We start from the raw sequence: 14,752 nt of genomic DNA on the forward strand, positions 1-14,752 counted from the left end.
TTGCCATAACTGCAAATAGTCACAGAGTTATGATAAACAGAAATAACTGGGTCTGCAGATGGAGTAGTGACAAAGCTCATTTCAGTTTTTTACTATGCATTGATATGGATGGCTTCCTTGTCCTTTCAAAAAACATTTAAGAGGTCTGCTTTTTTGCCTATCATTTCTGCCTCATAAGGAACAAGCAGAAAGCATGCTACAAGCTAATGTGCCTGCGTGCACGCACACACAGATGCACACACAAAACATTTAAAATTAGGACTATTATTGCTTTATTAATGAAGACCTTGATCTTTCTCTGAAGCAGTCAGGAACTCCTTTATTCTTTTCTGCATTAGTAACTCTTCATTTCAATTTTGTACTCTCTAAAAACACACACATTACTTTTCAAGAGATGCATTCATCATGATTTCATCTCCTGTCCATTGTAAAATATTTGGTATTCATTGACTCATTATACTAAAAACAAAGCAGCCATCTGATGTACACATCAGCATTGCCATGTCTTCTAAAATTCTCTGCTATAGTCCTTAATGTTGAAAGGTTCTTGATGCTGAGCCCAAATGTGTAAAGGTAGGTTATTAAATCAGCTGTAACTGACTCAATTTTTCAGGAAATTGAGTCAGGGAGAAGTTTTCCTCCCCCCCCCTTCCAATCTTGGAATATGTATTGAGCCTTTCATGGAAGATGAGCAAGTTTCAAGGAAAGGAGATATCCTATTAACATTTTTTCCCCAGAGCACTTTAAATCAGTCTCCAACTTTCAGCCAATCCTTGCCTGGATCTATCCTTAAGAGTACTTCAATCTACAGCAATAAACTACTGAAATAGAATATTTTCATGCTGTGGAAAATCTTCAACTGCCTATTTCTGTATATCATAGCCCAGTCCAAGTCAGTTAAGTTGCCAGATTTTTTTTTTGGGTCAATCACAAAATAATTTGAGAATTGTACGTATAACTATCCCATTCTTGTCTTGGAATGGGAATTGATAGTATTTTCAGACGCCAGGCTTTCTGCTTGATGGCTTGGCTAATAATGTAAAACATTATGATAAAAAGGTATCTTGAAAGTGACTGAGTTGCTGAAAATGTGGTTTATAACAGGGAAAGTAGTTTATTTTGAGAATGATCCCATATGCCATGTAACTGAACAAGTTTCAGCTATCCAGTCTTCTGCCTTTAGCACTCCATCCTCCATATACAGCCATGCATACACATGCTCACTTAAGGCCAAATAACACATGACATTAAATAGATAGTTTGCTGTTATTTTAAAAGAGAAAATAGCAGCTGGGTCATAACTGGGAGTATTTTCTCCAGTGCCACCCTATTAATGAAACTATTGCTTGGCTTAAAAGAGAAGCTCCCACTGTTGCTAATTTCAAATAACAGCTCCCACAAGTGTAAAATGGAATTTTTGTCAGGAATGTAGTGGAAAAGTCACTACCCTTCCCCCCCCTGCAATCTAGTAATGGATTTGACAGAGAATTCTGGATTTTTTTTTCTCTTTTTATGTTATGGTTCCAATCTTGCTTCTCCCATTCTAGCAATTATTTATCATTTCAAAAAGTTACATGCAGTGTCAAATTGTGACATGCAGCTTGGTCCTGATTATCAGTAAAAATGTGCTAATCAATTGTTTTGCACTCTTAGAATGGCTGGAGGCATCTCATCTGACACTATTTAAGGGACACTAAGGGACACCACCTTAACTTAGCTAACAAGGCCATGAAAGGCATTATTGTGTTATTTTCTTATGGAAACATAGAAATGGTTCTAGAAGGATCAAAATAACAGGCCTCTGTTGGATACAAAGAGCTTACACTTCTTCCTCATTCTCTAGCTTTTTTTTTTCTTTCAATATATTTGTAAAAAATAGGATACCTTTCTTTAGAGATGGTTTTTGCACCTCTGGGCTTCTAAAATAGATTTTTTCACAAATATTGAATAGTAAACAAAATAAACTACAAATTCCAATCCCTAAGCAGTACAAAGTGGTTTTTCTCACGTAGCTTTCTTTCTAAATCCTCCCCCAAACAAACAAACGAACAAACAAAGCACAATCAATGAAAATCAGAGCACCGAGTATTTTGCCATGTGGCTTCTGCTTTTTCTTCTGGTTCTTCCCATTACCCTCTGGCAACTAAAATTTCCCAAGGGTATCAGATTGGGGAAGGCCATCTGGAGCTTTCAATTCTACACAGCCCACATAGACTTTTCTATTGGATGTGTTCACATTTAAGGAGTCTGAGAATTTCACTGATGCTACCTGAGGAGTTTAACAAAGCTGAACTTCAGATGCTGTCGCACCCCCTCGAAGTATCTCCAAGAGTATCTTCATATAACTAGCTCCCCACCCTCCCACCAAGATGCGGATCATAGTTTTTACTACCACCACCATCACCACCCCACAAAACACAACATGAATTATGCAATTTGCTTGAAAGAGATACCCAAGCCCTAAAAATCTGGCTGGATTCCTCATTTCATTTTAAAGTTATTTTTCCCAAGACCCTGCCCTTTTCATACTTAGCACTTTCTAAAAGTCCTAAGCTCTCTGTAAAAAAAATAAATAAATCATTCTATATATCTGTACATATATATTTGTATATGCAGAGGGCTAAATAGCTGCACCCAGCCAGCTAGTTATTTGGTTGGAGTGTCTTCTTCACCCTCTTAACTTTGTCCCACAGTCATCTTTGCAGAAGTAGTGATCCCCTGCAAATGTGGGATGTTCTCATATTGCTATCACTCTCTCAAGTCTCTGAGGTATGGTACAAAAGTCTTGTTTTCCACACATACACACAAGCGGACACACATACACACGTGCACACATACAGACATACATATTTATATTTTGTGTGGTTGCTTTTTTCCCTTTTCACAGTCCTCTCACTGGGAACTGCTATTAGGAAGTGGCAGCCAGAACAAGCCTCTTTCACGTTTCATTCTTCCTCCCTGCCACAGAGAGACTCATCTATGTCTCTTGCTGACTCTGGTCCCCAGCTGCAGCTCAGAAGGAACTGGGGGGCTGTGGTCTGGAGTCCCAATTTTGTCTAAGCCCTCTGGTACATCACCCTCTCTTGGAGAAGGGCTGTTCTTGCAGAAGTCTGTCACCCAAGATGGCATAGATAAAAAACCCCTTGGGTCAACTGAGTAGAACTGCTTGGCTTCATTTGCTGCAGAACTCCGTGAAGAAGAGTTGGCATGGAGACTGCTGGTGCTGTTGCACTTCTTCACAAGTGCCAGAGCTTGAGATGGAGGAGGAGGTGAAAAGAGAGAAGTCAGAGAAAAACTGCTGAGGGTCTCTGACTGCTCACTGCTGTTACCTCCTCCCCTTAAGTTGCTCCCTATCCCTTCTTCATCAGAAGGGTCCATGGAATCATGATAAGTACAACCTGGGCTAGTGCTTCCTCCACTGCTGTGGCTCCGCTGGTGCCTCCTGATGTTCTGGAGAGTGAAGATGCCACGTCCCCTTATGCTTTGCCTTCGAGAGACAGGGGAAAGTGGGACCACCAAAGCTTTTTGAGTGGCTGCTGGCACTGGGCATAATACTACTGGGAGATCCAGGGTGCACTGGGGTGAGTCACTAAGGTTTAAACTGTCTTCCAGTGTGGTCTGCAAGCTGCCGTCTGAGCTATTGCTCCTGCCATCATCAAGGGAAGTGTCACTCTCTGTGGTCTGCAAGGCCAAGAAATAACAAACCAACAAAATCACTTTTCATATTCAGTACAAAGAACAGGGCATCAGTTGCAATGTTATACATCAACTAACAAAAGCAGATGGTTGTTCCTTGCCTCCACTTTCATCTGGCAGCACTAACCATTAATATGAGGACACAGTTCTGATTCTTAGCTGTCTTAGCTGTCAATCAGCAATATCAGCTGAGAACAGTGTGTTAACATCATTGCAAGGAAATCTGGTTGACTAAAACATTTGTGTGGTGTCTCTAATCACACCCAATATTAGCCATAAATAGACTGATCTTCCATCAGTCTTAAAATTTTCAGACATTTTCATATATAAGGTCCACTCATACTCTCATTGTAGGTTTATTTAATAGCCAGGCCTACTGGTTATTTGAATACAGAGGTTTAATTAGAAGGCTTCCAATGTTATACAGGACTCATCCAATTTTTAACCTGGACTGTATAATTTGGTATACATCTGAAATTTGTTTTAAATGGAGAATACAAAGTCTATCTATTTTTCCTCCTGAAGCATTTTCCTCATGTCTATGTATGGTTCAACCTTAGTGGACATAGTTAGCACAATTAATCAGTGGAACAACCTGCCTCCAGAAGCGGTGAATGCTCCAACACTGGAAGTTTTTAAGAAGAGACTGGACAGCCATTTGTATGAAATGGTATAGGGTTTCCTGCCTGAGCAGGGGGTTGGACTAGATGACCTCCAAGGTCCCTTCCAATATTACTGCTGCTGCTGCTACTACTACTACTACTACTACTACTACTACTATTATTATTATTATTATTATTATTATTATTATTATTATTATTATTATTACTATTATTATTATTATTATTATTATTGAGACAAAGTCATTATGGGAACACTTACCTGGTGAATAAGCGAGGAGTTTACATTTGGAGATTGCAGTGAGGCCCAGGAAGCTTGCAGAGAGATTTTAGGAAGGTTCTCTGGACAAGATATTTTCTCCTGATTTGATAGTTTAGCAGAAACAACGGGGAGAAAAAACTCTGTTTGAACTGGCAATAGAGAATGGGGTGCATCTGGACAGGAGAAAACAAGGGGGATTTGGTAAAATCAGGAGAAAGACATAAAAAAGAAGAAACTGACTTTCCACTTTTCTTATCGGGCAGAAATCTACAAAGTCAATTTAAGTTGTGTTTAATGGGGAAACCAAGAAAATCAAACTACTTGCAATCATCATCTTGCTCCTTCTCTTACAACTCCAGCCTCTTTCTTTGGTAGCTAGTTTAGGAAGCACTAATTCATTTTGCTTTTATTTGGCACATCTTAGCAAGGAATAACCAGCAGCATCCAGCTCTATTGGCTAACATGTTTCCTGTTCCCTGGATAATTTTCCCTAAGAGAACACAGTTAATAATTTGAGCATGGCCTTTAGTATTAGACAAATTAGCACTTGCCAGCCGAGCAGCATGAGGGATTTTGGCAATGTTTCAGGCTTTTCTTACATACCATCAGGATTGCACTTTTTGGTTTTAAAATGTAAAGTAATTCTAGTTACCTTTTAATGAGGCTTAAAAGTTGTTCTAGTCATTATGTCTCACAATAATTCATAGGGTTATTGTAAGAGGCAGGAGCTACCTAGGCTGCTCTCATGATTTTTGAAAAACTATGGAAAAATAAACAAATTAACACTCGAATGATCAGAAGGGTGAGTTTAGGCACTGAGTTAAGAGGACCTTTAAAACACAGATGAACATATGGGAGTGAAAACATGAGGCTCCAAATTTACAAAATTATGAAGCTAATTCTTGTCTTTTACAATACAGTTTCCTTGACTACAGATAACATATCAAACATATTGCAGAGTTTCCAATTCAATGTCTTTCAGATATGTCTCCTAGCTACTGTTTCTGATGAAAATATGGGACACATTTGGAATACACCTAATTGAAAAAAGGCTGAGGTATTGTGTTAAATGATGTATATATGTATATAGCACCATTTTCTTTTCTTTTTTTCAAATTTTTTTTTTATTATTTTCAACATAAAGAAAAAGAACACATCACAAGTACATCACAATTGAAACCCCCCCCCCACCCCCCACCCGGACTTCCCAAACCTAATCCCAGGATACTATTCATCTAAAAGTAACCTTATATTAATATCCCTAACTCCACAAAATGTAATTCTACATAAGTAGGTGAAATATATATATATGTATAAAAAGAGAAATTTTTTTATCTAAAAACCTAACCTATATTCCACCATTCTATGCTTATTTTGAATATAAACAATCCATCTTCTCCATATTGATAAAAATTGTTCATTTGAGTGATCCTTCAAATAAGCCNAAATCTTTGCCATTTCAGCAAGATGCGAAACCTTCACTCTCCAGTCCTCTATTGTAGGTAAAGCTTTACTCTTCCAGTTTTGAGCTATCAGCAAACGGGTAGCAGTTAAACAATACAACATCAAATTCGTTTCTTTTACATCCAGATTATGTGTAATACCTAGGAGAAACAACTGAGGCAAAAAAAAAATTCTTCTTTTAAAAACTTGCTGTAAATTCCACCATAATTTTATCCAGAAGGCTTTAATAACCTTGCAGGTCCACCATTTTCTATTCCTAGATCAGTGAGTGAAAAAATACTTTGGAAAACATCAATTTCTTCATAACTATGTTGTTTAGAATTGCTGCATTTTTCATGCCTATACCTGAATACATCCCATTAACATGAAAGAGCTCTTTAAAAAAGTATCTCTGTTGGGTACCATATTAGTTTAACTGTGTGGCATTTCCTACCTTCGTTGGTCTCATTATTTAGCCAAGACTGAGCTCGACTGAAAGAGATTTTTTCCATTTCATACTGGTAGTTTTCTGGAGGCAGAGAAGATCCTGTATTTGTTAAAGGGAAGAGACATTCTTCCAAGCCTGTATTCCTTGTAGAATTAGGGCTGTCTTCACCATCCTAGTCAAAATAAAGATATTGTCTCATGAAGCTTCGTAAAAAGAAAACAAAATTAGAGGAAACTTTGCAAGATTTAAAAAAATGTGCTCAGATATCTATCTGATACACTGTCAGAAGGCATTAGCAATATTGGTCATTCCCTAAGGGCATTTAACCATGATATGAATGTGGTCTGTTAAATTCTTTGTACTGTTCCCTCTCCATGGTATTGCTTTCATTTTAGCCATTCTGTGGCAGTACAATCAGATGACTATCCAGAGCCTCTTGATAGAATACTTCAATCTTGCACAAGTATGTTACTGGGGCTTTTGGTACTCTTCTCTGTCACTTTCTTTTTACCCTTTTGGGAAGAAGAAGCAGGCAGAGAAGGCAACTCTATAGGTAGCTTCTTATGGCCTGCTAAACAACTGATTGTTTGGCTCTGAGAATAGCCTAATAAAGCCAGAAAGATTGTCCCATTTTACTGAGCTTCCATGTCACTCCACAGATCAATTATTTGATGAGCTTCAGGAATTACCAGGACTGTGATTGGCAGATGGATTCCCAAGAGAATTGTAAAACAGAGATGCCAACAAAGAATGTAATGAATTGCTTTTTTAACATGCCAAAACAGAATTTATAGAGGAGGATAGGAATCAGCAGTCAGAACAAACCTTTATGTTATGCAGGTTAATTTTCAGCTAGCTTATTAACTGAGCTATGGGGAAAGATGCTAGATATGTATCAAAGCTTTATTGGAGCTCTTGACTGAGGTAATTTGCTTTATACATTTCAGTAACTGACTTCCCTTATTGAAAAAGTTCTGGTGGAAAATGAAAATGTTCCATATGCACATATGGACTTCATGTTTCATGAAGGAATCTGTATCAGGAATAATATGATGAAACAAGTAGGGGTAAGCATGCCTCCCTTGTTATGGTTCTATGTGAGCTTAGGCAATGCAGTTTTCTTTACTAGTATGGTCTTAAGTATTAAGTTTTAATACTCTCTCGAAAGCTCTAAAACTTTATAGTTTTAAGATTCCAATTTTTGCACACTTGTGTGAAATGGACCCATTCTATGCAGCCATCAATGTCAGTTCACTCCAATAAAACAAGATAAGCCAAAAGTGTGGCCCCAGTGATCAAGTTTCACACACATGATACAGAGCATAATAAATTAATTCAGAGCATTTAAGAAAAAGTCCTATAGAATTTTGTCATCCATCCACCCACCCACCCACCCACCACTCCCTTGACCCTGAAAAAATGGATTCTTTTAAAGGAAGGAGTCCTTAAATATATATATATATAAATATAAAATTTACCTTTTCCTTAGGGCTTGGCTGGTCAATGTTGGAAATATCTCCATCATCTCCTAGCAGGATAGAAGACTTATCAGAATTGAGTGATAAGGCCTCCATTTCAGCCAGCTGGATCTATAGTAAGGAGGGTGGATGGGTTTCAGGAAAGAAACTGTCAAATAACACTCTTAACAGTCACATCGCTTTAGAAAAGAGATTGGAGACAAGGAGGAAGGTCATACTTGACATTTACAGAACCTTAACTCAATTTTACATATCATGAAAGATTCTTAGGGTGAGATGAGGATAAACAAAAATAAAATACACTTTTTGTGCATCTATGATGGACCATGTCATCTGAAGAATTCTCCATTTCATCTTCTGTGCAAGGAAAATAGAAAGCCTTTCAGTCTCATCAAGGAATGAGTCCATAATATATAATGTAAATTCAGTATAACTGAGTCTACATTAAGAGACTGAGAAATCTCTGAGAAGAATTCCTAGAGGATAGTCTAGGGATCATTGAGAAAAGGACCGCCTTGCCTTGGATAACAGAGTTTATTTCCATCAACAGGCAGTTTGTGGCTATAGTGAAGCCTTCATTTCAACAGTAGTAATCATGCAATTCATATGAAAATCATGTAGCTGTATGTCTTTACTATTATTGTTCACTTACGTTTTTCCTCTTGAGCTTAATTCCAATTTACTAATTTACTAGTTAGTACTATTTATTAATACAAATTCCTTATTTCCAACTTACTGAAAAAAACATTCTATTCCTTGTTATTATTCAACTTCTGTTTTCCTTTTCTTTTTAAACAACATTCTATATTATAATATCCCTTATTTTCACTTCTCTAACTCAAATTGCTGGGTTTTAATTTGCTTCCTAAAACAAATCATCCCCCAACACCATCTCTCCATCTTCTTTAAATGTCATCCCTTAATGAAGGGATGAAGATATTTTTCCCCTTTTCATTTTATTGGGTTACCTTCTCTCTTATTTTTCCTTTTACCCAGATTACTATTCTCCAAAGTATTGTTAAAAGTATTGTTTTTCACTTAATGGCAGTCTCTAAGGAACTTTTGAAATTATTTTGATATTTGCTCTTTCTTGGTATTATTTTATCTCTATTATTATGAACTAATTTGAGAGGTCTTTCAATAAAGTTCTGCTTTCCTGTATTTGTGCAGAATATTTTGCTGGTGTAAACAGTAGCAAAAAAATGATATGGAGAGCTGATGGCTTTGGACAGGATCTGTAACAGAATCAATGGCAGTGCCAAATATTAGGACTCCTTCAGACGACAGTTCATTTGGAATTAATGGAAGATATGGCTGAAGTAGATTTCCAAAATGGTAATCTACTATCATGATATAATCTATCACAAGGATATAATGATGGCAATCTTCACAGCACTAAAACCACACTATTTCCACAGAGGCTAACTGCTGAATTATTACTGTTTAGAGCACCGTGGACACAATCCAGAGCCTAGTCATGTTAGCTTAAATGCCTTCAAGATCAACAGGATTTATACCTACTTCTTAGTGTGCTGGATTGTGTCCAAGGATGCATAATATGGAAGTTTTTACCAAACACAGCCACCACTAATCATCTACACACTTAAAAAAGAAAAGAAAACCAGCATCACATCACATCAAAACACAGCACAACTACCAGCCACAATATCTGTACATATTATACAAACACAAACTTTGTATGAATGACACCTCTAACTAATTTAGTAAACTATCACATGCCTAACTGAAGTTCACATGAAAACATGCTCAATTGTTCCATTATTACTTTGTAAGACATGAACTTCTTTTCCATTGAATACCAGGACAAAAAGAACACCCTTATAAACTATAAAAGAAAATATCATGCTCAAATCTACAAGCCTGCATTATATATTAATAGATCATGTGAAGACAACTAGCCATTTTGTATTATACTTCCAGTATGAAGTCTAAATAAATTATTTAAAAAAGTTTTCTGACACCAATACTGTATTAAAATTAGAATAATACCAAGGAGAATAAAATATTATATAGTGAGAGTATGTATATTTTAACACTATAGACTGCCTACAATACAGGATACTTAAATATGTTAAAATATATTAAAAATCTAATTTGTGCAGAACAAAATGCATAGTTTCTATTGTGGTCAAGCTGTTTCACCTCTGTATCTTGTTTTAGATGAAAAGTTAATAGAATTAAACTAAGTTATTTTCTTCTCAACTTATGTTTAAACGTATGTGGATAAACTGAACATTTTGGTAAGCAAGATCTGTGTACCACCTGTGAGCAACTAATATTAAGAAGTGAGTTTCTAAAGCAAAATTTGTTAGAAATGTTCTAACTTGTTTTTAAATATGTTCTTAAAATCAAGATTAATTTTTGGTTTAATTCTTCTTGAATTATTAACACAAGTATATCACAAGAAAGGAAAGAGAATTGTATAGTTGCTGACATCAGCAGATTTTGCTCTATGAGCTTTTAAACTTTAGAGTGATTATTTTTTCTATAATTCTTATACAGATTCAGATTTACAATTATTACAAATATTTTGTGATATATAACCACGGAATCCTTCTCACAAGCTAGCAATGCAACTACAAATATTGACTGAAAATATATTACTGGGCCAAATCATATGAGAAATGTTAAATAACATAAAGAGGATTTTTTTTTTTAAAAAAAAATAAATTTATCAATTAAACCTGCTATTGTTCCAGCAAATCAAAAAATTGAAATACTCACTGCTTGGACATAAATTACTTAACAAATCCCATTGTAATGAGATAATCTGAGTTATTTCAACAAGGGTTGCATGGATGACCACCATAGTTAAATATATCCTTGATCACTATCCCATATAAATGGTTTACAATCATTATATTATCCTACTTATTGTTTGACAATGCCTATGGAAAATTGATTGAAAACTACGCACTGCAGGGAATGAATTATTTTGCTTGTGGGCTTTACAGATGTGAGGGAGTCTAACCCATTTAAAAGAAGGTACTCCAAAATGAAACCAGAACAATGTAACAGTAAAGCTATATTGTTACCAAGAAATCTACATGGATATACATAAAATATTTAGATAGGCTTGAGTGACAGATGATAAAACTCGCATATCAGAAGGCACTCTTCCAGTTATTGGGGAAGAATGTCAAACTTTCACTGTGTATGATGAACATGGATGGACCAGATCCAAAAGGACATTGGTCTTAGTTATTGAAGATGGATTTCTTGTTTAGAAGGACTCATCATTAGAACCTGTAATGTGAGATGCATGAATACAATAAAAGTGAAATTATTGAAGTGGAAATAAAGTGTACTAAGCAGGATATTTTAGGAATAGTTGAATTTTGGTGAATCAAATTAAATGATTATTTCTATTCAGGGCATGAGACTGTACTTAAAATGGAGCAGCAAGTGGGTTTGCTACAGTATGTGACAGGATAATATCTGTTAGAACTAGTGGATATGCAGTGAACATCAATGTTACACAAATGTATGCACCTGCCACACATGCAATGGTGAAACGTATTGAGGGATTCTGTACCAAATTGTAAGCAGCACTAAATCCAACATCAAAAGATGACCCAGTATTACTAATTGATGATGGAATGAAAAAGTTGGAGAAACAAAGAAATCTGAATTTACAGGAAAGTTTGGACTGCATAAACACAATAATGAAAGAGATAGCTAAATCAAGTTCGGGAAGAGAACTTGTTTACTACTAACTCCGGCTTCACAGACTCTCTTTTATGGTTAAATCACATCAAAGCAGTAATAAGAAACAGAAGAGAGGGAAATGAAATCCAGTCAGTCAGAATACTTCCAGGTACAATCTATGGAACATATCTTGAAAAGATTTAACAATATAGGGGTTAAATTTGCAAAATTAAAAAAGACTAGGTGTACCAGTAAGAGTCAAAATATAAGACCAATGTGAAGACAGATTTAATATGACTAACTTAAGTCAAAGAAAACAGAGAATGTACTAAAAGACATAAAAGACACATGAACATTTAATAGGAAAAATATTAGTTTGGGTAATGTAACATCTGCAAGAAAACAATCAAACTCAGAGAGCACCAAGGACCTCTAGTAGGAAAAAAAAGTCACCCAGCTTTCCATACAAGTGATTATTATAGCAAGTAACAATACAACAATAACAAGCAACAAAAACTCTTGAAAGTAAAACAAAGGAAACAAAGAAGAAAGGATGGCTTCTGTAAACACGAAGGATGTACAACAACCAAATACAGAGTCAAGTAAGAAATGACAGGGACTCAAGAATGTCAACATAGAAAGGAAATGGTAAGAAAATGATAATTAGGAGATATTTTTAAGAAGACCAATGTAACCATAGGAAAATGTACAGTTTATGTAGGACTACTCAAGATTAATCCTGGAACTAATGGAGACAAATAAGGTTAAAGGAAGATTGACAGATACATATTGAAATATTTTCTAAAAAGGCATAATAGGAGAGAAAATTTGTGGAGAGATGATATATTCCAAAATTGACTCTGCTGGAAAGTAAATTACAAAAGGTGAAGAGAGAAGTGCTAAGTGCTACATCCACAAATATACAATAAGCCTGTGAGGCCTAGATCTGTGTGTATACTGATTTGAAAGAAGAATGATGTAAGAGGATGTGTAAATTACTTAATGCACTAATTCCTTATGTAAGCAATATCTACTTATGTTCTTATAAACAGAACCAAACATGGAGAGCAAAATGTTAAATGAATAGGCAGGTTTCAGGCAAGGCAGAAAGGCAAGAGATCTTAATATAAGATGGATAATGGGGTGAACGAGAGGAAGTCTTACCTTTGATTTATTGACTATAGCAAGGCCTCGTGTAGATTATGCATGGATATGTGTTTATTAAAAGTAAAGATGGACAGTGTGCTAAAGAATTAAGGAGTTTAATTCAAAGGAAGAATACAGTGATACATTTAGACAAGTTCATGAAAGCTAAGTATACTTATATGATCAGAATACATTATAAGAGCAGAATAATTAAGTCAATTAGCTTTCCAGCAGCAATGTATAGTTTTGAAATTGGGTTACCCAGACAGAATAGGAGAAACAAAACAGATGCTTTTGAACAGTAGATCTGGAGAGTAACTGAGGGTTTCAATCCATCCTTAATCTAATGAAGACTGACTATTCCCTTGAGGTAATATTCAGATCACTTGGATGTGATAGGACTGGATGATGATCTAGAAATAACTGTATTTGTCAAGTAGACAAGGGAAGACAATGGAAAAGATGGAAGAACAGGATCAAAGACTTTACAGAAATATTCCTGAAAGAACTACAAGGTAGATAAGCTAAAAACAGCCATGCAGTTGCCAGGAATCCAGCCCCATACAGAAGCACTTCATTCACATTTACAATTTATAAATGCATTGTGTATGAGTACTTTATAATGCATTTTGCATATTTAAGAAAGATTTCTTATACGTTTCTTACATGATAAGATGCAAATTGTTACAAAAAGGGCATTGATGGAATGTGGGCTAGAGTCTCACATTCTTCCAATCACAAGGATGAGTTGGATCCTAAGGAATAATTTTATATCTTTTTTCCAGTAATCATGAGAGCGATGAGGTAGTTCAGCGGTTAAGTTGCGGGCTTATCAGCTGGAAAGCTGACAGCCCAGGTTCAACACATGTGATGTGATGAGCTCCTGTCCTAGCTACAGCTCCTGTCAACTTAGCAGTTTGAAAGCATTCAAATGTGAGTGGATAAATAGGAAGGTTACAGTGCTCTGTGACGGGAAGGTAACAGTGCTCTGTGATGTCATGCTGGCCACATGACCATGGAAATGTCTTTGGACAGTGCTGGCTCAATGGTCTTGAAATGGAGATGAGTACTGCCCCTTATAGTCGGCAATGACTAGCAGAATAAAATCTACAAGGGCCTCTTTACCTTTACCCTTATCTTTCCAGTATCATGGCAGGTAAGCTATAAAAGTAGGCCGATGAGACGCAATGCATTGGACAGATATATTGCTGGCACAAAGAGTTTCTTGAATTAAATACTTTTTATCTTGGCAAACTTTTTTTTTGACAGTATAGTAATTTAAATAATACTTGGGCTATATAAGTTAATGAAAGAGGTTCAGTGCACTGATACTTCGGGAAGGGCTGAGGTTCTGAATGCATTTGGAAGACGTGGATGCAGTGGTGGGATTCAGCCGGTTCGCACCGGCAGAAACAGCTAATATTTTGTTGCCCAGGCCCAGAATGGACTTCCAGAAGTGGCATCCACACAGAGAACCAGTTGTTCACATATTTGAATCCCACCACTGCTTGGATGGTAATTTTGAAGGTCATTCCAGCTGCTGTCTGTACTTGTGTATGCACAGCCACTTTGCTGGTGATTCCAATGGAAGTGTCATCTATGCATGCAAATCACTGAGGCAGCCATGAAAGTCTTTCAAAGGAAGTGGCTTTCTTAATGCACTGAGTGCAGTGCTCTGCTCACTTAGCATTGTGAAGTCGTAAAGGAAGGAATTGTAGTGGGAGATGGGGGAAAACTGTGAATTGTATACTTACAATTGAATAAACATGATAATCTAAGATATTGCCAGCCTCTATGATATTTAGACCAAGATATAAAATTCCCTAGCTTTGCTATTAGCCAAGTATCTATTAATGAGATTCTTGACTTGTGAACATTCAACTGGACCTCTCTGCTCTCTGAAATCTATGCAACTAAAACATTCATAATAATTGCAAAGAATTGTTAATGAATGATTCTATTAGCTAAGATGTGCAAAAATGTTTGATTC

General features: G+C 36.2%; 1 protein-coding gene across 1 annotated transcript in view; it reads right to left on the reverse strand.

The window, feature by feature from the left end:
• Positions 1-2,973: 2,973 nt before the first annotated feature.
• Positions 2,974-14,752, reverse strand: part of LOC107293065 (voltage-dependent T-type calcium channel subunit alpha-1I-like) — a 38,267-nt gene continuing 26,488 nt past the window's right edge. Inside the window, exons 12-15 of the mRNA XM_015822198.1 lie at positions 7,948-8,058; positions 6,472-6,641; positions 4,579-4,774; positions 2,974-3,681 (exon numbers count right to left, since the gene is read on the reverse strand). Coding sequence (XP_015677684.1) covers positions 2,974-3,681; positions 4,579-4,774; positions 6,472-6,641; positions 7,948-8,058 — 1,185 coding nt within the window. The remainder of the gene's footprint in view (positions 3,682-4,578; positions 4,775-6,471; positions 6,642-7,947; positions 8,059-14,752) is intronic.

The sequence above is a fragment of the Protobothrops mucrosquamatus genome, unplaced genomic scaffold, assembly GCF_001527695.2.
Source record: "Protobothrops mucrosquamatus isolate PMUCROS unplaced genomic scaffold, P.Mucros_1.0 scaffold1493, whole genome shotgun sequence".
Lineage (NCBI taxonomy): Eukaryota > Metazoa > Chordata > Lepidosauria > Squamata > Viperidae > Protobothrops > Protobothrops mucrosquamatus.